Below are 27,570 nucleotides of genomic sequence, written 5' to 3' on the forward strand. Positions count from 1 at the left end.
TGGGCACGTTCTTAGGTCTTCAGGCACACACACAAAATAAACGAATGTAATAAGAAAAGAAAAGCTGAGCCTGGCGGTGGGACGACGGTGGCGCACACCTTTAAACTCAACACTCAGGAAACAGAGGCAGATGGATCTCTTTGAGCGGGGAGGCCAGCCAAGGCTACACGGAGAAACCCTGTCTCGAAAAACAACAAACAAACAAACAAACAAACAAACAGAGACTAGTGGTGCCTGCCTATAATTCCAGTACTGAAGAGGAAGAGGCTGGGGGTATCTGTGAGTTCGCTACATTGTGAGAAGATCCTGTTTAAGAAGCCGGGAGTGCAGAGGCAGGCAGATTTCTGACTTTGAGGTCAGCCTGTCTACAGCAGAAGTTGCTAGACAGGCGGGGAAACAAAAAGAGATCCTGTCTCAACCTCCCAATCTCCCCCCAAAGCATAAAAAAACAAACCAACCAGGGAGTAGGGAGGGCACGGGGCGGGGCTAGAGAGAAAACTGCCTGTAACTCCAGGATCCGACCCCCTCTGCTCTCCTGCACACACATGGCGCACATAAACTCTGTGGGCACACGCAAATACGCATGAATAGAAGTAAATTAATAAAGAAAAAAAATGCCTAGGGCAGAGCAAGGAGCCGCAGGCAGGCAGAGATAGCCAGACCTCCCCACGCCCTGTGCGCACCGGCCCCGCCCATAACCGGGGCCCCTCGCCTAAGCCCCGCCCACCACAGGGCCGGTCCCCGGCGAGGCTCCACCCTCCCTAGGCCCCGCCCCGCCCCACCACCCACGAGGTACCCTCCATTTCGGACCCGCCCCTTGCCCAGCTCCACCACCTGAGAGGTCCGGGTTCCGCAGGCCCCGCCCCTCGCCCCGCCTCCGCGCACTGCGGCTGCGCCGGCGTCTCAGGCTCCGAGGCCCCGGTGCCGCGGATCTTTTGTTTCCCCCGCGGGGCTCCCGGCCGCAACGTCAGTCAGAGCCCGGGTCGGAGCCCGAGTGTGTTAGAGCCGAAGGCCGAGTCGGAGTGGGGTCCGACTGTCATCGCCGGAAGGGTGCTGGGGGGGGACCCCGAGGCAGCGCACCCCTCCGTCCGCCGGCCTGTGGGACTGGGACCCGGCCCAGGCCTGCCCGATGGGGCGCGCGGCCCCGGCCAGGAGCCCGCGCCTCCGGCCCCGCGTTCGCGGCCCGCCTGCCTCCCGCGCCGTCGCCTGAGCCCAGCGCACCCCGGAGCGCCGCCCCCGGGCCCGCGCCCCCGGCCCGCGCGCGCCATGGAGCCGGGCCGCGGCGGCGGCGTCGAGACCGTGGGCAAGTTCGAGTTCTCCCGCAAGGACCTGATTGGTCACGGCGCCTTCGCTGTGGTCTTCAAGGGTCGCCACCGCGAGGTGGGTGAGGCTCCCGGGGCCCCCCAGCCCTGGAAACCCACCTGCTATTCTAGGGCCAGAAGCCAGGAGTCACCAGCCCAGGATTCCCTAGTCCTGATGTGAGACCAGTAGTGTGCTTACCTAGCCTGGCATTCCATCCGCTCAGATTCCAGGCCCAGGAGAGAGAAGCCTACCTGCCTGCCTCTGGCGTCCTCCCATCCCACGACCCTTGTTGGGACAGCCACCCTAGGCCAACAATGTGTTCCCACCTTGCGGGGCAGAGGGAGGGACGTTCTGGGTCCTGAAGGTCCACGTCTGTCTTTTCAGAGGCACGACTTGGAGGTGGCCGTCAAATGCATTAACAAAAAGAACCTTGCCAAGTCTCAGACACTGCTGGGAAAGGAAATCAAAATCCTGAAGGTGAGCCAGCCGCCGCCTCGAGGGAGGGGGAGAGAGTGGGTCAGTTCTTGTCTCGCTCATGAGAAACTTGGGTTTGTGTCCTAGGAACTAAAGCACGAAAACATTGTGGCGCTGTATGACTTCCAGGTAAGGCCCGAGGCTTCTGCTCTGGGCTTGGGGGAGGGGTAATGTTATTCTTGCAGGTGACCCATTCACAGTCTCAGGCGCTAGGCTGCCCGGGGCTGGTGCCCCCATTGGGCAGTTGATGGCTCTAGGTTAGTATTTGGCGTAGGGGAGCTGGATCTCCGAAGGTGGTGTCTCTGGCTTGCCCATTTCTGAGGCCACAAAGGGCCAGGGAGACCCTCTTCTGGTCCAAGTTTGTCCTGGCTTACCCTGGGTCTTGGGGGCCTCCCTAGCTTATCTGTTGCCTCTTGAGGAAGGAAGGCAGCAGTAAACGCTAGCGTTGAACCTCTGGCGATTGCATAGCTCGCGTCGTGTGTGGTTTGGGTTTAGTGCGCCCTGTTGATAAGGACCCTTTCCTCTCCTCAGTGTCTGACCTAGTGGCCTTTTACTGCATCTAAGTGTCCCAGGCAGGCCCACCTGTCTGGGCTGGCGGGTTTGTTTGTTGACATTGCTTCAGCGGCCTGGCATTGGCCGGCCCACTCCTGCGTCAGAGGCTGGGAGGGGGAGGGGTTGCTGGAGATTCCTTCTTGCCGGCAGTTGGGGCTGGGCCCACTGGACCCGGCAGCAGGATGCCGCCACCTCAGAACTGGCTGCCTCAGCAAGCCAGCTAGCTGACCAGTCATCCTCAGTGCTGCCCTCCAGGTCCCCAAGCCCAGTGGTGGCAGGGGCTGAAGGCCCTTAATGTGCTGTGTGGGGACCGGGAACCCTAGGTGCTGGTCCCTGAGCAAAATGCTGACTAATGATTTTGAAACCTGTTTACTGGGGCCACGGGACCAACCCTGGCTGAGGGAAGTTTCAGGCGGGCAGCTGTGTTTTGGTGGCCACCTCCCCTCCCTTCCTCTCTTCCTCCCCGGGTTCCTTTTCCACCTTTACCTTTGGGGCTGTGACATGTCATGAGGTGACATGAGCAGGGCCTAGGTCCAGTGTGACAGGGAGTACCTGGCAACAGCTGGAGACACTGTGTACTGGGTCCAGGAGGTTGCCCTTCTGAGCCTGCCTTTCCTTCCCTCCCCGTGCCTCTTTCTGCCCCCATCCCGTGCTCCAGGAAGGGCCAGGTCAGCACAGCCCGTGTGCCTCTTAGAGAACCCAAGGCTGAGTAGATTAGCGACAGACTCTGGCTCTTTGCACCCTGTGGTCCCCTCCGGCCTCCCACAGTCCCCTTGCAGGGTGTTTCCACGGTGGTCTGGCTAGAACTGAACAGATAATGCTTAGGTCCACTCAAGACTTGAGCCCTTGGCTTTCACTTGCTCTGCTTCATCTCACCAAGCCCCGACTGCCATGTCCTCCAGGACTGGCAAGGCTGTGGCTTCCTCTGCCCGGAGAGAAATGCTGAGAGATGCCAGTCCCTGCCCTCTCCCAAGGACTCAGGCCCTTCGCCCCGTGGCATGTGGGTTGTTGCTCAGTATCCTTGATATTTAAGACATCCACTTTGAGCCGGGAGTGGTGGCGCACACCTTTAGTCCCAGCACTCAGGAGGCCTCTGAGTTTGAGGCCAGCCTGGTCTACAAAGTGAGTCCAGGACAGCCAAGGCTACACAGAGACCTGGTCTGGTGGGGGGAGGGGAATTGTTCTCCAGTCCTTGTGCAGAGGAGGGTAGCTGTCCTTCTCTCCTCTTAGGCGTCTCCACAGTTTTGAGGTTACTCCCTAGAGATGGCAGCTGCTGCCGTCTACCTCACTGTCCTCCATGGTCTCTTGGGGAAGGCAAGAAGCTTCAGTTTCTTGTCACATGTTGATGTCTCGTCTGCTCTGAAGACCCACACTTGGTTCTACTGGAATGGTAGCTCGCAGGCCCAGTGTTGAGAGGTGGCTGCCACGAAATGGTCACCTGGGTTGGGCCACACATGCTGTGCCATCACTTCCTCTGTCAGGCCGCAGGTTAGGACACTGGGAACACAGGTGCTGTTTGCTGTTTCTCTGCTGCTGTGGTTATTTAAGGCCATGTGGTGCCTAGGGCTTGACTGCTGTGGTTCACTTTACTACCCTAACCCCTCCTGAGGGACACAAGCTATTCTGGGATTCTGGCAAGCCGAAATGTGGTCATGACTGTCCTTGGGCTCTTGGCTAGGATAGACATGTAGATGGATTCCTAGAAGTCGGAGCCCTGGGCAAGAGGTGTACATACTGTAGTTTGAGTGACTGTTGTCCAATGGCCCAGAGAGACAGTGCCAGTGTTCATCTGGCGAGAGGTGTACATACTGTAGTTTGAGTGACTGTTGTCCAATGGCCCAGAGAGACAGTGCCAGTGTTCATCTGGCGAGAGGTGTACATACTGTAGCTTGAGTGACTGTTGTCCAATGGCCCAGAGAGACAGTGCCAGTGTTCATCTGGCGAGAGGTGTACATACTGTAGCTTGAGTGACTGTTGTCCAATGGCCCCAGAGAGATAGTGCCAGTGTTCATCTGGCGAGAGGTGTACATACTGTAGCTTGAGTGACTGTTGTCCAATGGCCCAGAGAGACAGTGCCAGTGTTCATCTGGCGAGAGGTGTACATACTGTAGTTTGAGTGACTGTTGTCAAATAGCCCCAGAGAGACAGTGTTCATCTGGCAGCTGTCCATCTCCTGAGGTTGCACTGGCTCAAAGCTTATCTCTTCAGTCAAATCTTACTAGTGTTTTTGTTTGTTGGTTGGTTGGTTTTTTATATTTATTTATTTATTTATTTTTGAGACAGGGTTTCATTGTGTAACCCTGGCTGTCCTGAAACTAATTCTGAAGAACAGGCTGGCCTTGAACACAGAGATCCGACTGCTGCTGCCTCCTGATTGGGGTTAAAGGCATGCACCGACATCATAAGGCTAGTGTTTGTTTTGTTTTGTTTAAGATTTATTTATTTATTCAGGCTGGGTGTTCTGGTGCATGCTTTTATTCCCAGCACTTTGAAGCAGAGGCAGGCAGATTGCTGTGAGTTCGAGGCCAGCCTGGACAACAAAGTGAATCCAGGACAGTCAAGGCTACACAGAAACCCTGTCTTGAAAAAACAAAACAAAATACATGCACAAAGATTTATTTACTCATGTATATGTATGAGTTTAGGCCAGAAGCAGATCATTTCTCTCCCCCCACCTCGGAACTCAGGGATCCACCTGGCTCTGCTGCCGAGTGCTGGGATTAAAGGTGTGTATCACCATGCCCAGCCAGATGCTACATCTCTTGTAGCTAGAGTTATAGGCAGCTGTGAGTTGTCCAAGAAGGATGCTAGGCATTAGAAAATAGATCCTTGGGCTGGAGAGATGGCTCGGTGGTTAAGAGCACTATCCTGCTCTTCAAAAGGACCTGGGTTCAATTCCCAGCACCCATGTGGCAGCTCACAGCTGTCTGTAACTCCAATTCTAAGAGATCTGACACCGATATATACTGATGCACATAAAAAAAAAAATAAAAAATAGGCTGGACAGTGGTGGCGCACACCTTTGATCCTAGCACTTGGGAGGTGGAGGCTGGTGGATCTCTGAGTTCGAGGCCAGCCTGATCTACAGAGCGAGTTCCAGGACAGCCAGAGCCGTTACACCGAGAAACCAAAAAAAAAGAAAAGGAAAGAAACAAAGAAAAGAAAAGGGCTGGAGAGATGGCTCAGAGGTTAAGAGTACTGTCCGTTCTTCCAAAAGGTCCTGAGTTCAATTCCCAGCAACCACATGGGAGGCAGAGTCAGGCAGATAACTGAATTCGAGGCCAGCCTGGTCTACTAAGCAAGTCCAGGACAGCCAAGGCTACACAGAGAAACCTTGTCTTAAAAAAAAAGAAAAAAAGAAAGAAAGAAAGGGAACAGGCAGAAGTCTTTTGCTTTTGTTTGTTTGTTTTCCAAGACAGGGTTTCTCTATGTTAGCCTTGACTGTCCTGAACTCCCTTTGTAGACCAGGCTGGCCTCGAACTCTCAGCGATCCACCTGCCTCTGCCTCCCCAGTGCTGAGATTACAGTCGTGCGCCACCACACCTGACACAAGAGCCAGTGCTCTTAACAGCTGAGGCCTCATGGCCGGCATCTTGAGTAGTGGTAAACAAATACACTTTGTCTCCCATGTTGGAAGCAGGGTGCTGTCGTCTCTGAGGGTCTGACCCTGAGTGTCGCCTTGCCTTGTCGCTTTATGTCAGGCTGGCAGCAAGTTGTCTCCTCATGGCCTGTGCTTGCTCCTGCAAAGACCAGGGTCTGTGGTGACAACCTGAGGTCAGGCTCTTAAAGCTGCCCACTTGGTGCTGTCTGTCTATGCAAGTGTTGGTGATTTGTCTCTGATAGGTCACACATAGGTGTGTGACCCTCCCCTCGCTTGTGTTTGGTCTGTGTGTCTGAGACAAAGGCTCTCGCCAGGGCAGCCCCCATGCAGGCTGCCTTCCTGCACCTGGCAGAAGCAGCTTAAGGGAGGAGGAGTTTAATTCGGCTTCAGGTTCTAGTTGGCCATCAGCCTGCAGGTGCCTGGCCATGGCCGCCCCAGCCATGCTGCCACCAGCTGGGGACCAAGTGTTCAAACATGGGCACCTGTGCTGGCATATTCAGACCACACATGACACTGACCAGGTGTGGGTGCAGGGCAATCCCAGCCCATGGGAGGCAGATCCCTGAGTTCCAGGCCAGCCTGGTCTACACAGTGAGTGCCAGGCCAGTCAGAGCTACATAGTGAGACCCTGTCCCCCACAATCAAAACCAAACCATAATGCCAGCTCCTTCCTATTCCTGGTCGTGCTGATGGTCCAGCCTAGGTCCCTGAGCTCCACCAGAGCGATGGGGAGGAACACTCAGGGTGATACAGGCTCTCTCCTGCCATCTCACACTGTGTGCTGCCATAGGTGGGCTTGCTCAGTCCCTGTCTACCTGCCAGCCTTGCTGTTTATGACTCCCTGGAGATGAGTACGCTGTCTGGCCGGTTCTCTGAAGCCCTACGCCTTGCCAGGTTGTCCCAGGCTGACTCACCTCCACCTTGCAGACAGACCAGCTCCCAGTTCTTCTGTCTGGGTTAGGGGAGTGCCTGCAGTTACTGTTGGCCTGGGATGGGCATTTGGTTGTGGCCTTCCCACTCACAGTGGAGAAAGGCCTTTTGTTTTTGATTTTTGGTGTGTTTTTGTTTTTGTTTTTGTTATTCAAGACAAGGTCTCTGTGTAGCCTTGGCTGTCCTAGACTCACGCTGTAGACTAGGCTGGGCCCTAACTCAAGAGACCCACCTGCCGCTGCCTCCCGAGTGCTGGATCACAGGTGTGCCTACCACGCCTGGCTGGAGATCGTTCTTATCTTGTGGGTTCAGTCAGAGATAGGCCAGAATTCAAGTAAGTCAGCAGCAGCCTGTATACGTGCAAAACGGAATATACATTTTTCTCTCTTTTCCTTCCCTTTTTTTTTTTTTTAAAACAGGTGTATCCCAAACTGGTCTGGAGCTCACTATGTAGGCAGGCTCTGAATTTGAGAGTTCTGTCTGTCTCTGCCTTTCCAGTGCTGGGATCAAAGGCATGCACTACCACAGCCACCACACTCAACTCTTTCTTTGTTTTTCAAATCAGGGTTTCCTAAATCCAAACTAACCTTAAACTCCATGAATTTCTGATAGTGCTCCCTTCACTTTGGGACTAAAGGCATACACCATCAATGCATCCAGCGCTCAGATATGTAGCGTTAGCTGGCATTGGATTTGTGATCCTCCTATCTCATCCTGCTAGATGCTGGGGTTACAAATGGGCGCCACTATACTGAACTTGCTTGTTTTATTTTTTTAATTCTTTTATTTTCATATCTATGGGTGTATTGCTTGAATATATGCCTGCATCACTGGCATTCCTGGTGTCTGTAAAGGAGGAAAGAGGGTGTTGGATCCCTGAACTGGAATTCCAGGTGGTTGCCCCCATGTGGGTGCTGAGAGTAAAACCCTGGTCCTCTGCAACAGCATCCAGTTCTCTTAAACACTGAGCCTTCTCTGCAGCACCTCCCTTTAGTAATTAATTAATTAGTTTATTTATTTATTTAGGTTTTTTGAGACGAGTTCTCTGTAACAGCCCTGGCTGATGTGGAACTATCTCAGACTCAGAGATCTGCCTGCCTCTGCCTCCCAAGCACTGGGATTAAAGGCGTGCTCCACCACCCGGTAAAACAAATGCTCTCTAGCCACCTTTCCAGCTATTTAAACCCGACCCTAATTTATCTTTTTAAGTCTGAAATGATGGGTTGATGTTGAACCAGGAATTCAACTCAGGTTGTCAGGCCTGCTGACAGATTCTTTTACCTGCTGGACCAAGGATTTTACCTTTTGAGTTGTAGATAACATAAAAATACTGAGGGTGCAAAGCTTGTGATGAAATCCACACTAAAGCCTCTGGCTGTGTGGGATAGACGCCAAGTTCCAGAGGTGCCTGCCCCTTGTAGCTCTGGTCTGGTCTCATGTCTGCCTGGCCTGTGTACTTCTTGCAAGGAGATTGTTTCTTTGTTGAGGGAAGCCTTCTGGCTTTTGGTGGCGAGTAGGAGGCACCTTTTTGACTGTAGTGTCTACACTGGTCAGGATTGCTGTAGATAGATTTTAGGAGTACAGTCCCAGAGAGGAATTCCGTGGAGCTATTCCTAAGGAACCACTCTGCTCCTCTGCACTATCTTGAGGTCTCAGAGAGGGGCTGGCTATTCACAGTGCAGAAGTTGGTGCATGACCGGAGGCCTGCAGACCCTACTGGATGCAACGTGTCTCCTCCAGGAGGCTGCAACAATGGGTGGCTGCTGGAGCCCACTGTGGTCAAGTGGACCTTCCTTTTACACACCCCCACACCCCCACACACACTTTCACACACACTCTCTCACACACAGTCACACAAATACAGCCACACATACAACCACACACTCATAGTCCCACACACTCACCGCCTCATACACACACTCACAGTCACACAGGCACACACATTCACACACTCACAGTCACACACACAGTCACATGCTCACAGTCACACAGACAGCCCCCCCCCCCCAGTGCTATGAGCTGGCCTTCCTTCTGTCAGCCTTGTCACCGCCTGTAGTCCAGAAACCTGGCTCCTCAGGAGTTAAGTGGGTCAGTGCTCGACACCCGCCTGCCAGATCCAGCCTGAGATCACCAGACGAGAGTGGAGCAGGCAGAGGGTGGAGAGCTGGGATCCTATTAAGCAAAATATGTCAGTGTCTGGGGCGGGGCAGCCTCCTACGTGCCCAGATGCCCGTAGCTTCCCAGGATGCTGGACTCTTAGACCAGCAGTGCATGCTGAGGATAGCAGGCCCAGCCCTTGCAGGTGCTGACTCTGTTCTCCATCTGAAGTGTCTGTTGTCCTTGTGAGTAAGTCTTCCCCTCACACAGGAAGGGAAGCTCGGCAAAAGAGTGTCTGCCTCCAAGACCTGCCTTGCTCTACTGCCAGCTGGGACTGGCCCACTGGCCACCCTCTGTCACCCTCCTCCCTTCACGGGCTGGGTGATGGGACCTGGCTGGCAGACGGCAGTGTTGGGAGCCTGCCTAGGGTGTTCCCCGTGGTGCTCAGTGTGGGAGCCTGGGTGGCTGCTGTCTGCTCTCTGCTTAGTAGCCTGCACTGTGTGCTGGGATTGAAGTTCCACTCGAGCTGAGCAGAGGCTGGAGACGGTGGTGCCTGTTGCAGAGGAGGGCACCCCGTCATCATGGAGGGACAGGTCTAGGTGGCCTGTGGCCCTGGAAAAGGTCTTGCTTAGAGGCCTTCCTGCTTTGCAGTTTGCCTCAACTCCTCACTCCTCCCAGGCTGGAGGCAGCACGGCCTAGCCCTGGAAGCCAGGCAGGAATGGTCTAAGTTGGTCGGGATTGGCTGGGTGTTGGCTTAAGCAGGGGCTGGAAGACGGCATGAAAGCCAGCCTGCCCGGGCGAGCCCCGCTGCTGCACAGAGCTGGGCATGTTTCTTGGTTTCTTGGGTCTTGGCTCATTCATTTGTGAAACTGGCTGGGGAACATCCTGTGCCTGGTTCCCTGTGGGGCTCAGGGAGATGGAGCAGTGGGACAGAAGGTTCGAGGAACAGGCCTGAGGGGGCTTGCCAAGATGGTGCTACTAGTGGGGCAGTAAGGCCACAGCTCAGGCCTGGTGGGAGTGCTCGTTGCTCTCTTGGGACAGGAGGTCAGAGTGGGGTGACAAGCTGACTGTTGTGAATTGTGGACCCCAGTCTACCAGAGCCCTTCTGGGAGAGGCTGTGTAGTTGCTGAAGCCTTGTGGTTCACATCAGCTTTGCTTCTAGGGAGGCAGCAGGCAGTTGCTGTGTGTCAGGACACGTTTACAGGTGACAGCTGCTATCTGTAGCGCTTGGTTGGGATCCTAGCTTAATACTACGGGTGGCCAGCCTGGTCCACAAAGTGAGTCTAGGATAGCCAAGGCTACACAGGGAAACCCTGTCTCCAAAAACCAAACACCAAAACCAAAACAAAAAAAAACTAGGGGAGGTACCACTTCCCAGAACTTTTATCTGTCCTTGTCACTGTTCCTGCTTGTCCTGGCTGGGTAGATGAGTTTGAGGCTCTGGGACAGACCATGTCCTAATGATAAAGACAGGCCTGGGTCCCTACCTGTCACCCCTCTGATGTGTGTGTGTCCCACAAGTGACACCAGAGGCCTGCCTTGCCTGTGCTGGTGCTGCAGAGACAAGCCCTCTTAGATACAGAAGGAGCCGGTTGTGTGTCTGTGGCCTTGGCTGTGCCTTGAGCTCTCTAGCTCCCGCTTCAGCCAAGCGGAAGGAGCCTCAGGTGGTTTCTTCAATTTGGTCTCCATCCTACCTAGACATTATCCCTCCATTCTGGGCCCCTAACCTCCTTCCTGGTTTGTTCCTCTGCCCTCCTTTTGTGGCTCCTCAGACTGGGGGCCCTACAGAGCATGACCTGCCCAGAGTCTGTCCCCTGCAGCTGGCCTGGGAGGCAGAGGTGAGAGTAGAGCCAGATGGGGCCAAGCCGAGGCTCCTCATCTCTGGCAGGGCAGGGCAGCTGAGGAAGGGCCGTGGGTTCTGGCCTTCAGGCCTTCACAAAGCAGTCTAGGCCTGTCTTTGTGACTAGCCTCCCACATGGGCTACACCCAGTTTGTCAGTCTTAGGAACACACTGGAGTGGGACAGCCGGACTGCCTGAGCACACTTCATGGCTCCCCAACCTCGCTGGTGCAGCTCTGGGGCACATGGGAGGGCTCTTTGTATATTCACATCCTAGGTGCTTAGATACTTTGTGTCTGTCGATCATGAGGAGTTCATGTGCAGGCTGTAGCCATGGGGGCTGTGCTGGGGGCATCTGGGGCTGAGGGTTTCTGCCCCCATCGGGCCCCTGCAGGCTATGAGAAACACTTTGTCTGCAGTCTCTTTTTGGTCTGGGCCCTCTCCATCTTCAGCTGAGTTCCTTAGGAGCAGGAGGTGCTGGAGGAATAGGGTGGGGCTGGAGTGGGGAGGCCTTTTTCCTGTGGTTCCCAAGACCAACTGTCCATCTGGCTGCTACATTTCAGGGATCATGCTGCCTGCAGAAAGACTTGTAGGTTGTTTAGATCTGGCCTGTCTGGCTTGGTGCCCCGGGGTCCCGAGTTTGTCAATGCGGGCTGTGAGGGTGGTGGTGGTTGTGGTTATGAGGAGTGATTTACTAAGGGAGGCACCACAGCGTGGGGCTTGGCCCTGTCGAATGGATGGTCCCTGTTCACAGCAGGCTGTTATTGCTGGGTACTTGACTAGAGTAGGGACCATACCGGTACCCAGGTGAGGGTTTGCCTGAGCTTGAGACAGAGCAGTGGACGGAGGAGACCTTCCTGTTGCTGACCCAGCCTGACAGTACCAGCCTGTAATCTGGTTTGTGGATTCCAGAGCCGGGAGCAGAGTAGCGCTTGAGCCTAAGCATCAAGGCCAGCTCCCTTTGGGCAGGAGTTACCTTCCTAGGTCATGAGCCACATACATATCAGCCTTTTCATGCCTTGAGCCTTGTGGAGATGGGGTCTCAAGCACCAAGGCCATATTTAGTATGACCGTGACAACAGGTACACACTCCCCAAGCCATTTGCCACAGGTGTCCTCACCACAATGGACACAGGCCTGGCCATGTTCATTCAGCTTCAAGCCACTTGGATAGATGGCATGTTGAGGGTGCCTGTTGTCCCGTGTGCTCTTCTAAGTAATGTCCAGTGTGAGACTATACAGTGTACTCTCCCATCTCAAATGGCTTGTTCTGTCTTACAGGAAATGGCCAATTCTGTCTACCTGGTCATGGAGGTGAGTTCCCATGGAGCCAGGGCACAGGGGTACACGAGTATAAGCATGAACTATCGACACTCCTAGCTGGGATTTTGGGGATACCTGCACTGGAAAGGTATGGGGCTAAAGAGTCTAGGAAGGCTCAGAGTCTGGAGGTTCTCTGGCCGTGTCCTGATGGTATCTGTCTTGTCTTTTGCAGTACTGTAATGGTGGAGACCTGGCTGACTACCTGCACAGTGAGTAGGCACACCCCAGACTGCGGCCTCAGATGCTGCCAGCTTGCTTTGCCCCTGCTGGGTTGTGGCGTTGATCCTGCTGCTTGGGCTGAATAGGAAGTGAACCCAGCTCTTACTGCCCTTCAGTCTGAGCACCTCAGCTATTTATGGAGTGTCTCCCCCATGCTAGGTGGGTGGCAGAAGCAGAATAGTCGGGTTCTGTTTTGCCCCGGATGAGGACATGAGCAGGGTCGGTGGGTCCAGCAAGCACTGGCAGCCATGGACATAGGGAGGCACAGCTTTCATGATGGGCCAGTGGGCAGCGTTAGAGTATTGTGCAGTTGTGCCAAGAGAGCTCTCTGGGAGTATCTGATGGGTACCGGCTGAGAGGGGCCCCCAGGCAGAGCAGGGAAGCTTCAGGCAGCAGGAGAGCTCAGGGGCCGCTGGCACACAGCAAATGGTGGGGCTTGGTGAGCAGAGTGAAGGAGTTCCGGATCTCTTCCATGGGTCTCTGAGGGTTGGAGAGCAGGGCAAGTGGAGACGATGTAGGGCCCAAGGCCCAAGGCCTAGAAGGGAGCAGTGGCTATCTATGACTCAGTCAGAGTGGCAGACACCCCTTGGCAGACACCAGCAGGGATCGATGGCTCAAAGCAGTCCCTCCTAGATGGTGCCTTCTGCCTTAGGCTGTGACAGAAGTAGCAGCTCCGTAGCCTCCTCTTAAGGGTACGGCATCTCCAAGCACCTTTCTCCAAAGGCACACAGGCCCTGGTGTTTGGCACCTCCCTCTACTGGACCCCAGGACACGCCCAAGCCTGGGCACTGGCTTCTAGCTGAGCCATCAGAGAAGACCCTGGGTCTGAGGGCCCTGTGCAGTCGGCTGAGACGGCTGTGCAGTAGGTGTAGCTGCGCTGACTGTGCGCTCCTGGCCGCAGGTGCAGTATGGCCTGTCAGCTCACTGCACGCTCAGGTTCACGTGGCTGAGCCGTGCCTGGCTTTGCCCGCTCAGTATTTGTTCCTGTCCTCTGGGGCAGCCACACAACATCCTCCTCCACGACCTTCAGTAGTTGGGCAGTTCCTGGCAAGTTTCCAGGCTCCACAGGTGTTAGGTCGGCCCTTGGCCAACTATCAATGGCCCAGGGAAGAGTGAGCAGGCCAGACAGGGTGCATACGGACCCTGTGCATGTGTGTGTTTCAGTTCCAGTGCTGCCTCACCAACTGCCCGTCTGTCAAGTGATTGGGCTGTGGTGAGCTGGGTAGTCCAGGCTGGATCTAAAGGGAATGTTTGTTTGTTCTCATTTTGGTTTTGCGCCATCTCTCCAGCAGTTTGTTTATTTTCAGTTTGTATGTGCCAAGTGTGTGTGTCTAAGGTGTACATGTTTCGGTGTCTGCCTGCCAGCCTTTTCAGATCCGGTTATCAGTGAGTTGCCAATTGTGAAGCCTTCACCCCGTCTGGCCTGAACACAGTGGGCTCAGGGCTCTGCTTCGAGTTCCCTTCTATTTACTTTTTGTTGTTGTTTTTGTTTTGTTTTGAGACAGAGTTTCTCTGTGTAGCCTTGGCTGTCCTAGACTCACTTTGTAGTCCAGGCTGCCCTCGAACTCATAGCAACCTGCCTGCCTCTGCCTCCTGAGTTCTGGCATTAAAGGTGTGTACCACCATGCCCAGCTTTGTTTGCATTTTAAAAAAAATACTTTTTGCTGGGTGGTGGTAGCTCCCACCTTTAATCCCAGAACTCTGGAGTTCTCTGCCGGCCTGGTCTACAAAGTGAGTTCTAGAGTAGTCAGGGCTACACAGTTAAACCTTGTCTGGAAAAACCAAGACAGATATAGATAGATAGATGGATGGATGGAGTAAATAAACAGAATAAGTAAATAATAAAACCTTTTCATTTGTTTCTAATGTGTCTGTCTGTAGACGAGGTGCATTCCTGGCACTTGCCAAAGGGTGCTGGAAACGTTGGGCCTGGGGTTACAGATGGTTATGAGCCACCATGTAGGTGATGAGAACCAAACCCAGATTCTCTGTGAGAGCAGCAAGTGCTCTTAACTGCTGAGGCATCTTTCCAGCCCCTGTACCTACTTTTACTTAAACTTGCATTTGGGAGGCTACTGTGGACGAGGTCCCCAGAAGTAGGGACAAAGCCTAGTGATCGACTCTCTTAGGGATGTGGAAGATCCTAGAAGGTGTCGACGGAGAAGCAGCAACCAGGAAGTGCAGAGTGCTGTCAGCAGCACCACGAGCTAGCAGTTAGGGTTGCTGTGAGTGGGGGTCCTTAAGGAATGTTTGGCAAGAGCGGCAGGTGGACTTTAGGCTTGAAATAAACAGAGAACAGCTTCTTCTGGCGGTTGCAAGATGAGCTGGCCTAGGTGTCTAGTGGTTTGCAGCCCTGTGTGTTGGAGGCCTCTTGGGGAGCAGCAATGCTGCTCAGCCCCCTGAGTCTGCTTTCTTTACAGCCATGCGCACCCTGAGTGAAGACACCGTCAGGCTGTTCCTGCAACAGATCGCTGGTGCCATGCAGCTCTTGCACAGCAAGGGCATCATCCACCGCGATTTGAAGCCCCAGAACATTCTGCTGTCCAATCCTGGGGGTCGCCGTGCCAACCCCAGTAACATCCGAGTCAAGATTGGTGAGACCTGTTTGGGTGGTGGCTCCCTGAGAGACTGCAGCAAGGGACCCTGCCCACAGCAGTTCTGAGCTCAGGCCATCTGGGTGCTTCTCCTGCAGCTGACTTTGGATTCGCCCGGTACCTCCAGAGCAACATGATGGCGGCCACACTCTGTGGTTCTCCTATGTACATGGTACGAGCCTGTTCATGCATGGTTCAGGACCACTTAACTCAACACCAGCTACCCTGAAGAGTGAGGGGCAGGGGCCAGCCTCCAACCTGAGACCCTTCCAGGAAGGCCAGGCCCTCCAAAGATCAGCTGGCCTCCTTTTGGATTGCAGTCAGAGTTGTAGTACCATTGTAATGTGAAAACTGGTTGGGTTAGCCGGGTGTGGTGGCGACACCTTTAATCCCAGCACCGGGGAGGCAGAGGAAAGGCAGGTGGATCCCTGTGAGTTCGAGGCCAGCCTGGTCTACTAAGTGAGTCCTGGACAGCCAAGACTACACAGAAACCCTGTCTCAAAAAAAAAAAAAACAAGTGGTTGGGTGGTGTGTATTGGTTGCCTGGCACCTGTTACTGGTTACTGCATACTAGTATACAGTAGTGCTGATCTGTGTTGTCACCCTGTAGGCCCCTGAGGTCATCATGTCCCAGCACTACGATGGGAAGGCTGACCTGTGGAGCATTGGCACCATTGTCTACCAGTGTCTGACAGGGAAAGCCCCTTTTCAGGTGAGTGAGCCCCACGGCATTAAGAGATTAGTGAGCCCCAAAGTCCTAGCCTGTGTTCCCTAGATGAAAGCCCTCACTATACTGTTCCATGGTCACCGTAATACTGCATTTCCTATTGTCAGGTAGCCCTAGGCCCTGACCAGTCACTACTGACCCTGACATACAAGCACATCCTGCCTAGCAGAGCACCCTCTTACACAGGGCTTAAGCCATGCATACCTCTTTACTTGGTAAGTTAAAGGTCACTTCTGCTATGAGCCCCACCGGAGATCAGAGTCATGTCTGAATATTGATACACTGGGTTAAGATCTCCTGACCTTCCATCCATCCTTGCATCTAAAACATAACCTAAGCATTAGTGTTCTTCACCTGGAGGCAAGTCTGCATCAAGGGGAATTTGAGAACCAAGCGTGCGTCTGCCTTGGCAAGATATGATATTGACGCCTGGGGTGTCCCCAAGCTGATAGGGCTGCCATTATAGCTTCTACTAGTCAACATTGACCATTCAGGCCAGGAGTTAGCTTTGCTACCTCTCACTGGGATGTCAGCTCGTGAGCCTCCCAGATGTGTCCCCCAGCAGGTATTCAGTGAGGGATTCCCTGTTCGGTCCTGGCCACTCCCTTCTCAGCTAGAGGGTCTAGTGATTCTCTCTGTCACCTGTCTTCCCATTGTCCTTGTGTGCACATGGCATATGAGCTGCCTAGGGGTCCTCGCTCTAGGGTGTGTGGGGGTGCACGTGGCATATGAGCTGCCCAGGGGTCCTCTCTCTGGGGTGTGTGGGGGTGCACGTGGCATATGAGCTGCCCAGGGGTCCTCTCTCCGGGATGTGTGGGGGTGCACGTGGCATATGAGCTGCCCAGGGGTCTTCTCTATCAGGTCTCTGGAAGTGAAGGTACTGGAAAGGCGTAGCAATGACAGTTGTCAGGGCCCTGTGGTAACTGTTTCATTGCTGTCTCCACAGGCCAGCAGCCCTCAGGACTTGCGTCTGTTTTATGAGAAGAACAAGACACTAGTTCCTGCGTAAGCATCTCTCCCTACTCCCCAGGGTGGGTCCACCCTGGCAGCTCACAACTTAACTCAAACCCATCCTCTCTCCCAGCATCCCACGGGAGACATCAGCTCCCCTGCGGCAGCTGCTCCTAGCTCTGTTGCAACGTAACCACAAGGACCGCATGGACTTTGGTGAGCGCAGGCCACTTGCTTGGTCTTGGGTCCTACATCTGGCTGCCATTATGTTAGCTGGGCTCCTGAACCCCAGCAAGGCCGGCACACTGAAGGCTGCTGAGGTTGGGGCCACATGTTCTCAGGAGCCATGGTCTGGGCCTCTGCCTAAGTAGCTGGGATCAGGCTGTCTGGGTCAGGGGCATCAAGATAATTCACTCCTTTATCCACAGATGAATTTTTCCACCACCCTTTCTTAGATGCCAGCACCCCCATCAAGAAGTGTGAGTCTCTGGGGGTTTTGGGCACAAATAGGGCTTGTAACATGTTCCCTATAAGTACCACATTGCTATCTTGGGGGACACCTTGGAAAGATGGGCACCTGGTTCTGCCTCCTTTAAGGCCTTGTGTACCTAGGTGGCTCTGATGTTATGGGCTTGGGGACACTGGAGGTACCAGTGCAGGGTGGTGTAACTTGCTGCTGCCTGCTTGTCACTGGTGAGAACTGGATGATGCCAGTCAAGGGCAGCCACGTCTCTAGAGCTGGAGGGGGGGACCAGCAGTGTGCAGAGTGACCCACATCCCTTTTGCAGCCCCACCTGTGCCTGTGCCCTCATACCCAAGCTCAGGGTCCGGCAGCAGCTCCAGCAGCAGCTCTGCGTCCCACCTGGCATCTCCACCGGTGAGTTGGCTTTTTGGGTTTCTGTTGGGCTATGGAATGCAGACATAGATCTACCTGCCTCTGGTTCTTACATGCTTCAGGCATGATCTGTGTAGCCTGTATCCCGTATGGCTGGCGGGGAGGGGCTTGCCTTTAATATTTGAAAGAGCACACTCTGCTGTGTTGTAGGAAATGTCCAAGCCCAGCCACTTGGCTCAGCACCACTGTGCTGGTCTGCGTTACCCCTGGGGAGGTTGGTTGCCTATGGACCCAGCTCACCAGCCTTGCTCTGTTCTGCAGTCCCTAGGGGAGATGCCGCAGCTGCAGAAGACCCTTACCTCCCCAGCCGACGCTGCTGGCTTTCTGCAGGGCTCCCGGGACTCTGGTGGCAGCAGCAAAGATTCTTGTGACACAGATGACTTTGTCATGGTCCCAGCCCAGTTTCCAGGTCAGCCCCACTCTGCAGGGAGGCAGCCTGCCTCACAGTGTTTGTTGGGGAGGGGGGGTATAGGAGCTTTGTCAGCCAGCTTTGGGTACATGCACATGATATGGGCGTGGTCATAGAGTCTTTGTAGTCCTGAGCATGGGGCTCAGACCTGTCTTCCTGTGACCACTGGACTGGGTTCTAAAGCTTTGAGCTTTCTGGGGAGAATGTCACCACCACCGGTGTGTCTGAAAGCCCTTGTGGTCAGGTTCTAGAGCATTAAAAAATAAAAAAAGGACGTGGTTGGTCCAGGTGGTATATGTACAACACAGAGGTGGCTCAGAAGGTTTGCCATGCCAGTGGCTTGGAGTAGATGTCCCTTTCTCTGGGACGCCACAAAGTCGCTGTATTAGCATGTAACAGCACTGCCCCGACTGCACACTCTGGGAGAAAGGGAACATTGGACAGAACACAGAGAGCCTGAGAGAGGGTCAGGTGAGCCAAGGAGAGCAGAGGACACCTTGGCCAGGTGCTGTCTTCTTCTACAGGTGATCTGGTAGCTGAGGCAGCCAGTGCCAAGCCCCCACCTGACAGCCTACTATGTAGTGGGTGAGTCCCCCCCCTTTTTTTTTTTGAGACAGGGTTTCTCTGTGTAGCCTTGGCTATCCTGAACTTGCTGTGTAGACCAGGCTCGAACTCATAGTAATCCACCTGCCTCTGTGTGCCACCACACCTGGTGGGTGAGTCCCTCTTGACTTATGTTTGGGGATAAATTGGGCCTTTGGGGTAGCCAATGCTATACTGCCTGGTCCAGTCTTGGCTGGGAATAAGGACATTTGGGAAGGACTCAGTGAAGCCTGCTGAGGGCGTCTAGGGCTTGGCTACATCAATCTAAAGGTGTTTGCCTCTCCCTTCTGCTACCAGGAGCTCGCTGGTGGCCTCTGCTGGCCTAGAGAGCCGTGGCCGCACCCCATCTCCCTCTCCGACTTGCAGCAGTTCTCCCAGCCCCTCTGGGTAAGCATAGACGGGCGTCAGCGAGCCTTAGCATCATGGCCATCCTTCTTGCCAAGATCTGTTGTGTCGAAAGTTCCTGTATTCGCTCAGATCTGGCCAGACACGGCCACTGAAGGCCTGCTGTTGTGTGGCTGGGTTGATGAGGGGATGGACTGAGGATGCTGCCTACAAGGCCTCTCTATAGGTTGCACTGTAGCTCTCTCAGCTCTCTCAGGCCTGAGCCTCTTCCCAGGGTTCTGCAGTGGTTACCCTCTCTCCACAGCCGGCCCGGTCCCTTTTCCAGCAACAGGTACGGGGCCTCGGTCCCCATTCCTGTCCCCACTCAGGTGCACAACTACCAGCGCATCGAGCAGAACCTGCAGTCGCCAACTCCACACCAGGCAGCCCGGTTAGTGACCCTGACCTTGGTGAGAGCCCTGCCATGGCTGTCCTGTGGGGCAGTCCTGCAGTTTGTCGAATTCTTTTTTTTTTTTTTTCAAGACAGGGTCTCTCTGTGTAGCCTTGGCCATCCTGGACTCACTTTGTAGACCAGGCTGGCCTCGAACTCACAGCGATCCGCCTGCTTCTGCCTCCCGAGTGCTGGGATTAAAGGTGTGCGCCACCACGCCCGGCTAGTTTGTTGAATTCTTATAACCACTGGGGGCTCCTGAGCTCATAAAACCCGTCTTTGCAAGCTGTGTCTGGTGTTTCCTGTAAGCCACAGGAGGCAACTGGTAGTACTTGTAGTAACTGTAAGCCAGCACAGCCAGGAGAAGCTGTGGTTGTGGTGACTGTACCAGCACAGCCAGGAGAAGCTGTGGTTGTGGTGACTGTACCAGCACAGCCAGGAGAAGCTGTGGTTGTGGTGACTGTACCAGCACAGCCAGGAGAAGCTGTGGTTGTGGTGACTGTACCAGCACAGCCAGGAGAAGCTGTGGTTGTGGTGACTGTACCAGCATAGCCAGGAGAAGCTGTGGTTGTAGTGACTGTACCAGCACAGCCAGGAGAAGCTGTGGTTGTGGTGACTGTACCAGCACAGCCAGGAGAAGCAGAGCGGGGCTATAAGTGATATGGGTGAGACTTTACCTGCCCTGGCTCTGTGTGCAGGTCCTCGGCCATCGGAAGGACAGATAGCACTAGCCCCTTGGGCTTTGCTCGGGCCAGCCCATCACCCCCATCCCACACTGATGGAGCCATGCTGGCCAGGAAGCTGTCATTAGGAGGTGGCCGTCCCTACACACCCTCTCCCCAAGGTGATGGGGATGGGAACTGGTGGGCATTTCTTCCCTACCTGTGGGTGGGCTGGGTGTAATGACCCCTCTGTTTGCTGTGGTCTGACGGAGCACCCCTTTTCCTACCAGTGGGAACCATCCCTGAGCGGCCCAGCTGGAGCAGAGTGCCCTCCCCACAAGGAGCTGATATGCGAGCTGGCAGGTCACCACGGCCAGGTGGGTGTGGGCACAGCCCTTGACCAGAGCATCTGTAGAGCAGGCGTGGGCTTAGCTCACTCCTGGCCTGGGGCCTCCCTCCTGTTGTCATGAGATTCCTGGTACTCCACAGCTGTGTGGCTTTGCACAGGTTTTTGAGCTCTTCTGTGCCTCTGCTCCCAGGGAGACTTTCTGTAAGGATTTTTGTATTCGTGGAGTGTGTCTGGCAGAGGGACCTGAGGGTAGTAATGCAGCCTGTCCCTGTACCCAGGCTCCTCTGTGCCTGAGCACTCTCCACGAACCACTGGGCTGGGCTGCCGCCTGCACAGCGCCCCCAACCTGTCCGACTTCCATGTTGTGCGCCCCAAGCTGCCTAAGCCCCCGACAGACCCACTGGGAGCCACCTTCAGCGCACCCCAGGCCAGCGCACCCCAGCCATGCCCAGGGCTACAGTCTTGCCGGCCACTGCGTGGCTCACCTAAGCTGCCTGACTTCCTACAGCGGAGTCCCCTGCCCCCCATCCTAGGCTCTCCCACCAAGGTAATGGCTCGGAGGGGCTAGGAAGGAGTGAGCTCTGTTGGGGGAGATGAGGTGGGGAAGGACCCAGTCTCTGTGTCTTGTCTGCCTGGTGGGGTTAGGGAAGGGAAAAAATGAGAGGAACTGGCTCCTGGTGGGACACCTGTGACGCCTCACACAGCTGGGCCCACCAGGTTCCCTGACAGGCCCTGCAGTTCAGCCTTGGGAAGAAAGCCTGGGCCCTTTGTCTCTTTACTAGGCACCATGCTAGTAGTTTGGTACCAGCGGGTGCTTACTAAGATGTGTAGGGGTACAGAAGAGAAAGCTCTAACTCACGGTGGCACATAGCTGTAAGCCCCGCCTTCAGAAGGGTCTGAGTCCTGAGGCAGCATTGGCTGCATGATGAGGCATTTCAAGACGTCACAGAAGTCCATCTTCTTTTTTTTTTTTTTTAAGTCCATCTTCTTTAAAGATTTTTTTTTTTTTTTAATGTATACAGTGCTCTACCTAAACATAGACCTGCAGGCTAGAAGAGGGCACCAGATCACATTATAGAAGGCTGTGAGCCACCATGTGGTTGCTGGGAATTGAACTCAGGATCTCTGGAGGAGCAGTCAGTGCTCTTAACCTCTGAGCCATCTCTCCAGCCCTCTAACTCCTTTCTTATTTTTCCTTTTGGGAAAGGGGTCCCCAAACAGGCCACCTCATGCTGTAAGAGCCTATACACATACCCTTGGGCTTTGGTCTGGAAGGAAGGATTTCCTCAGTGGGGCCCATTGTGGGCTGTGGGTTCTGAGTCCTGTTAGTCCATTGGGCCTTCTCAGTACTGTCTTCCTCTCCTAGGCTGGGCCCTCGTTTGACTTCCCCAAAGCCCCCAGCTCTCAGAATTTGCTGACCCTGTTGGCTCGGCAGGGTGTAGTCATGACACCACCTCGGAACCGCACACTGCCTGACCTCTCAGAGGCGGGTCCGTTTCAGGGCCAGCAGCTGGGCTCTGGCCTGCGGCCTGCTGAAGACACCAGGGGCCCCTTTGGCCGGTAAGTGGGGTTGCGAGGGCTGTGTTCAGGAGCTGTCTTCCCTACCATTTCTGACCACGATCGTCCGGTGCTGCTGCTGCCCGTGTGTGGCAGGTCGCGGGCACTTGCCGTCCAGCCTGCTTGCCTTGTGTGAAAGATGAAGTGAGTTAGTTAGAGAAGTGCAGCTGCTTACGCCTGGCCTGAGCTATGCTTGTGTGCAGAGACAGGGCCAGAGGCCCTCCCCATGCAGAACTGCCTCCCCATGCAGTACTGCCTCCCCATGCAGTACTGCCTCCCCACTGCTGCCTCCCCGGACAGTGCTGCCTCCCCAGACAGTGCTGCCTCCCCACTGCTGCCTCCCCGGACAGTGCTGTCTCCCCAGACAGTGCTGCCTCCCCACTGCTGCCTCCCCGTACAGTACTGCCTCCCCACTGCTGCCTCCCCGGACAGTGCTGCCTCCCCAGACAGTACTGCCTCCCCACTGCTGCCTCCCCAGACAGTGCTGCCTCCCCACTGCTGCCTCCCCGGACAGTGCTGCCTCCCCAGACAGTACTGCCTCCCCACTGCTGCCTCCCCAGACAGTGCTGCCTCCCCACTGCTGCCTCCCCGGACAGTGCTGCCTCCCCAGACAGTACTGCCTCCCCACTGCTGCCTCCCCAGACAGTACTGCCTCCCCACTGCTGCCTCCCCAGACAGTGCTGCCTCCCCACTGCTGCCTCCCCGTACAGTACTGCCTCCCCACTGCTGCCTGCCTCCTCAGGTCCTTCAGCACCAGCCGCCTTACAGACCTGCTGCTTAAGGCTGCCTTTGGGACGCAGGCCTCTGACTCAGGCAGCACCGACAGCTTGCAGGAGAGACCTATGGAGATTGGTATGTGAGGGTCTCTAGGGGTACGTGGGGAGGGTCTGGCCCTGGAGGGTCCCTGAGCCTGCCTTGTTCTTCAGCTCCCTCTGCTGGCTTTGGAGGGACCCTGCATCCAGGACCCCGTGCTGGAGGGGCCAGCAGCCCAGCACCTGTGGTATTCACTGTGGGCTCCCCACCCAGCGGGTCCACACCGCCCCAGGGCCCCCGCACCAGAATGTTCTCAGGTAAGGTCTGTGCCACGTGAATGCTGCACCCTGGGATGGGGACTTGTGAAGGTAACCCTTGTTCTGTAGCACAGTCTCAAGTAGGAAGGTCTGGCGTTCCCAGCATGTATGTGGAGCAGTGATGGTACCCAAGATCCTGGGTTCCAGAACACATCCACGGGGGTCCTGCCACTTCACAGTGATGGCAGTGGTGTTTTGCCATGCCTATAGCAGCCCTTTCACACATGGCTTCACCACCATCTCTGGGCAGATGTGGGTTTAAGAATTGGGGAGCTAGGGTGCTTTAAGATGGAGCCCTAGGGGTCCTGGCACCTTTGACTGTGTTCCCTATTAAAACATCAGGATAAGGAGGAGTGTGTACCGAGGAATATCTGAGCTCTAGAGATGGAGTTGAGGGCCTGAGGTGGCAGGGCGAGAGGCAGGTGTGCTGCCTATCCCTTACCAGCCATCTACCCACAGTGGGCTCTGCCGGCTCCTCCTCTGCCCGCCACTTAATGCCCGGGGCCTGTGGTGAGGCCTCTGAGCTCTCTGCCCCAGGCCACTGCTGTAGCCTTGCTGACCCCCTTGCCGCCAACTTGGAGGGGGCTGTGACCTTCGAGGCTCCTGACCTCCCGGAGGAGACCCTCATGGAGGTGAGGCTTGTGGGGAGGTGACAAGCATGGGTTCCCCGCTAACTTGCCCGCTGGCAGGTGAACCTGTCGGCCTCCTGCACACGGCTGTGTCCCAGGCTCTGACCTCTCTTGCTTCCCTAGCAAGAGCACACGGAGACCCTGCACAGCCTGCGCTTCACACTTGCATTTGCACAGCAAGTTTTGGAGATTGCAGCCCTGAAGGGTAGTGCCAGCGAGGCGGCCGGGGGCCCCGAGCACCAGCTCCAGGAAAGCGTAGTGGCTGACCAGATCAGCCAGCTGAGCCAAGACTGGGGGTAAGTGCTGCCTGGGCATGGCCACCACAGCTCCTGGACGCCGCGCCCCCGCCTCTGACCTGTGTGTTGCCTCCAGCTTTGCAGAGCAGCTGGTCCTGTACCTGAAGGTGGCAGAGCTGCTGTCCTCAGGCCTTCAGACTGCCATTGACCAGATCCGAGCTGGCAAGCTCTGCCTTTCGTCTACTGTGAAGCAGGGTAAGGATGAGGGCTCAGGGAGGGGTTGCTGGGGTGGAGTGAGCAGGCCTGAGAGGGGAGGGGAGGCCACCGAGCAGGCCCCAGGCCACGCTAGAGCCATTGGCCGCCTGCCTTCTCAGGGCCTGGCCTCATGCTCAGAGCACAGGGTAAGTGAGTGGGTTTCCTAGGACAGAGCTACCTGGGGCTGAAACGGATCCTGTCAGGCTGGTGGAGGTTGTAGCTCCTGCCCAGGTAGACCCTGCTCCTCCACCCACATGCTTTCCTGTGGAGCGCTATGGGGCTGAGATGATGACACTTCTGCCCTAGTGGTGCGCAGACTGAATGAGCTGTATAAGGCCAGCGTGGTGTCCTGCCAGGGCCTCAGCTTGCGGCTTCAGCGCTTCTTCCTAGACAAGCAGCGGCTGCTGGATGGGATCCATGGTGTCACCGCTGAGCGGCTCATCCTCAGCCATGCTGTGCAGATGGTATGAGGCAGTCTGTGTGCTGTGTGTGTGGCAGCCTAGGACACTGGTCCTAGTTGTGGTAGGTGCCGGGGCTCTGCAGATGGTGTGGTGGTCTAAGCAGCAGGGGCCTCCCGTGATCTGACCTGATGGCCTGTCCCTGTGCAGCTTATCAGCTCAGGTAGCAGCCTCCTCAGCTGGCACGAGAGGCCTCTGAGGACCACACTGTGGATCTCATGAGGAACACATTATGGGCCTGAGTATAAGGGGGCCTCCCTTACCTCTCCCTTCTCAGGTAGCAGTGACCCCGTCTACTGACGAGCTCATTGTCCTAGCCACAGTGCTAGGAATCTGCATTCCGCCAGCAGTGCCACTCGGAGTGTCCTGGGGTAGGGGTTGATGGTGGGACCCAGACCAAGCAGACAACACAACGGCCTTAGCTACCCCTAGGACATAATTAGCCCTTTTATGCTCAGCACATAACTAAAAATGAACTTGGTGATCCAGTGTGCAGCGTGCTGAGCAGTCAGGCCATCCGTGCTTTGCCCGGCCCGGCCCAGCTCTGCCCTTGTCTATAGGTGCAGTCGGCCGCCCTGGACGAGATGTTTCAGCACCGAGAGGGTTGCGTGCCACGCTATCACAAAGCCCTGCTGCTGCTGGAGGGGCTGCAGCACACACTCACAGACCAGGCGGACATTGAGAACATCGCCAAGTGTGAGTGTCTTTCCCGGGCAGCCTGGGTGGGGTGGGGGGTGCAGCCTCCCTGCCTCATGCGCTCTCCTTCACAGGCAAGCTGTGCATCGAGAGGAGACTCTCAGCCCTGCTGAGTGGCATCTGTGCCTGACCACCTGCTGCCAGCCTTCAGGGTAGGGCCAGGACCTGGCAGACTGTCCTCCACACTGATCCGATGGTGCTGAGACTGCTGCCAGCCAGCTTTAGCAGGGTGCTGCACAGTGGACCTGTGCGGACTGGTGCAACTCTTGCTTCCTAGGCTGCCAGTCTCTGCTGGTAGGTCGACATCAGCGTGCCAGAGACAGCTCCCTTGCCCACTTCCCCAGCTGGCTCCTTTGGCAAGCAGGTATGGAGCTGAGAGGTGGTAGGCTGGTGAGCGTGGGCATCTGCCACCTGCGGAACCCAAGGCAGCCCTGTGGACAGGCAAGGCCCTGAGACTGTTGCTGACTCCAAGCCAAAGCAAGCGTTTTTCTAACAGCTCACTTGCCCCATTGTTAGGCCAAGAAAAAGGGTGTGGCCTTTTGATCTCTCTAGGAACCTCTCCCTCTGAGACTACCCACCCAGCTTTGTAAGTCACCAGAGCACTTTATGCAGACAGAGACTGGAGAACCTCAGCCAGCAGTGTGGGCTGCTGGGAACTTGCCTCCCGTTCCTGGCTCTTGTCCTTCACGATGCTGTATAGATGCAGGACCATGTCTATGTGTATAAATAGCCCAGTGTTCACCTCCATCTGTGTCTGGTCCTTGGAGGAAAGCCGCAGGCTTGCCTTCTAGGGGATAGTCCTTACGTTCAAATGTTCGTTGGGCACAGGTGCCGTGTGATGCACTGTGCTTTTTAAAGTCCTCACGTCCACACTTTACTCCTAAGATGTGTCCCCACCCTCCCAACTCAGTTCTTCTTTATAAAAGGAAACTTCAGACATTTAAGAATTGGAAGGGTGGGGGCAGGGCAGGCAGAGCGTTGCCTGCTGTGTGGTAGAGGCTGCCTGCCGTCGTGTAGCGTGCATGAGTGTGTGGCTGGCTGTCTCTATTAACTTCCCTGTCAGACGGCAGAAAGGGCAGTGCCCAGCCGCCGTCCTCCCCGTGCAGTGGGCAGGGCTGGGTGAAATATAACATGCACAGCTGTCCCCTGTGGAGCTGTCCCGGCAGTCTGGCTCCAGGTCTGTGCTGAGGCTCGTCTTCCAGGCTCCAGGGTGGACACAGGCCTCCCTGGTCTGCTAGCCTTCTGTTTGTCACCATTCTGTCCGTGTGGTACTTGAACGTATCTGAGTGTCCACAAGGCAGATGTGGGCTTTCTGTCCACAACGTTCAGAGTTACAGGCCACATGCACACAAAAACTACTTGAAATATTGCCACTGTGCTTGGATGTACAAGAAAACAGATCTCTAAGACCAGCCTCCTCCCTAGTCACCCCGTGACCTCCCTTGCATGTAACATGTTGTATTTATTGCTTTGTGGCCAACTGGAATCCAGAGCCACCAGGGAGGCTGGTGCAGGGGTCCTCACCCACCACCTGGTCCCAAATGGCTCCTGGCTGGCTGTGTGTGTCTGTGTGTGTGGCTGGCTGTGTGTGGCATGAGCAAAACCTGCTCCCTGAAGCAGTGCTCAGCCTGTCAATTTTAAGATGAATTTTGTGAGTCCTCCACCCCTTTTGCGTTTCACTGTGTCATATAAGTTTAAAAAAAAAAATAAACTTTGGAATTATTGATGTGCTGTCAGTGTTCATCCTGGCGGGCCACGGTCCTCCAGGTCCATCTTTGCAGATTGCCTGTGTCCTCAGCCAGGCAATCTGGGGCTCCAGGGGCTTCCCAGTGCTGCTGCTGGGCTGCTTAACTTTGGAAGCAAACCCAGGGATAACTGAGTGGAGTTCCTGTATATCCCAGGAAAAAACGGGTTCCCGCCTGGCCAGGTGAGGATCCAGGGAGGGTGGGGCAATTCTTCAGGCTCTCTGAGGAGCTTTTGGTTCATTTGGAGATGCACCAGATTGAAGGGTTTGTGAGGCACATGTTTCTGGTTGCTTATGAAGTGGTGACATGCACCTTCCTCAGGCTTAGGAGTAGCTGGGACTGTGGTCACACTCCATTACACCTGGCTTGCAGGTTTTTGTTTTTGTTTTTGTTTTTAATTATAAACTTACTAGCAAGTGTAGACTTTGCTCTTTAAGAATCTTACTTTATTTTGGGTTCTTTAATGCCTCTCCCTCCCTTCCAACCCACCTACCCTAGATAGGAGAGAGAGAAGGTTAACAGGGACAGGGGAGGTAGACTGTTTGAGACTCAGTTCCTGGGAGCAATTCCACTCTTAGGATTCCAGATGACCCGTTAAACAGCAAACCAGAAATTCAGCAAC

The 27,570-nt window shown here is 55.2% G+C and overlaps 1 protein-coding gene and 1 long non-coding RNA gene across 2 annotated transcripts; one reads left to right on the forward strand and one right to left on the reverse strand.

The window, feature by feature from the left end:
* The first annotated feature begins 883 nt into the window (after positions 1–883).
* On the forward strand, positions 884–25,950 carry ULK1 (unc-51 like autophagy activating kinase 1). The gene is made up of 28 exons (XM_084762997.1): positions 884–1,380; positions 1,687–1,779; positions 1,864–1,905; positions 12,077–12,109; positions 12,291–12,327; positions 14,758–14,931; positions 15,030–15,103; positions 15,542–15,643; positions 16,605–16,663; positions 16,743–16,825; positions 17,038–17,088; positions 17,398–17,486; positions 17,766–17,913; positions 18,438–18,498; positions 18,814–18,903; positions 19,166–19,291; positions 19,990–20,135; positions 20,244–20,330; positions 20,581–20,849; positions 21,669–21,862; positions 22,602–22,711; positions 22,786–22,929; positions 23,389–23,561; positions 23,682–23,854; positions 23,931–24,049; positions 24,356–24,513; positions 25,068–25,203; positions 25,278–25,950. Exons 1-28 carry the CDS (start codon positions 1,267–1,269, stop codon positions 25,331–25,333), a joined length of 3,141 nt encoding a protein of 1,046 aa, XP_084619123.1. The 5' UTR covers positions 884–1,266; the 3' UTR covers positions 25,334–25,950.
* On the reverse strand, positions 21,869–22,312 carry LOC311586791. The gene is made up of 3 exons (XR_014775659.1): positions 22,258–22,312; positions 22,116–22,143; positions 21,869–22,079 (listed from the first exon to the last, which is right to left on the reverse strand). It is a non-coding gene; the product is annotated as an uncharacterized lncRNA (long non-coding RNA).
* Positions 25,951–27,570: the final 1,620 nt, after the last annotated feature.

The sequence above is a fragment of the Acomys minous genome (genome assembly GCF_964271855.1).
Source record: "Acomys minous genome assembly, chromosome: 16".
Lineage (NCBI taxonomy): Eukaryota > Metazoa > Chordata > Mammalia > Rodentia > Muridae > Acomys > Acomys minous.

What these genes read in the sequence shown, in the direction of transcription:
- ULK1 (XM_084762997.1), top strand. Translation starts at nt 1,267, where the DNA reads ATGGAGCCGGGCCGCGGCGGCGGCGTCGAGACCGTGGGCAAGTTCGAG. An exon ending in CAGGGAAAGCCCCTTTTCAG is followed by an intron (nt 15,644 to 16,604) that starts GTGAGTGAGCCC and finishes CTGTCTCCACAG; the next exon opens with GCCAGCAGCCCTCAGGACTT. An exon ending in ACTCCACACCAGGCAGCCCG is followed by an intron (nt 19,292 to 19,989) that starts GTTAGTGACCCT and finishes CTCTGTGTGCAG; the next exon opens with GTCCTCGGCCATCGGAAGGA.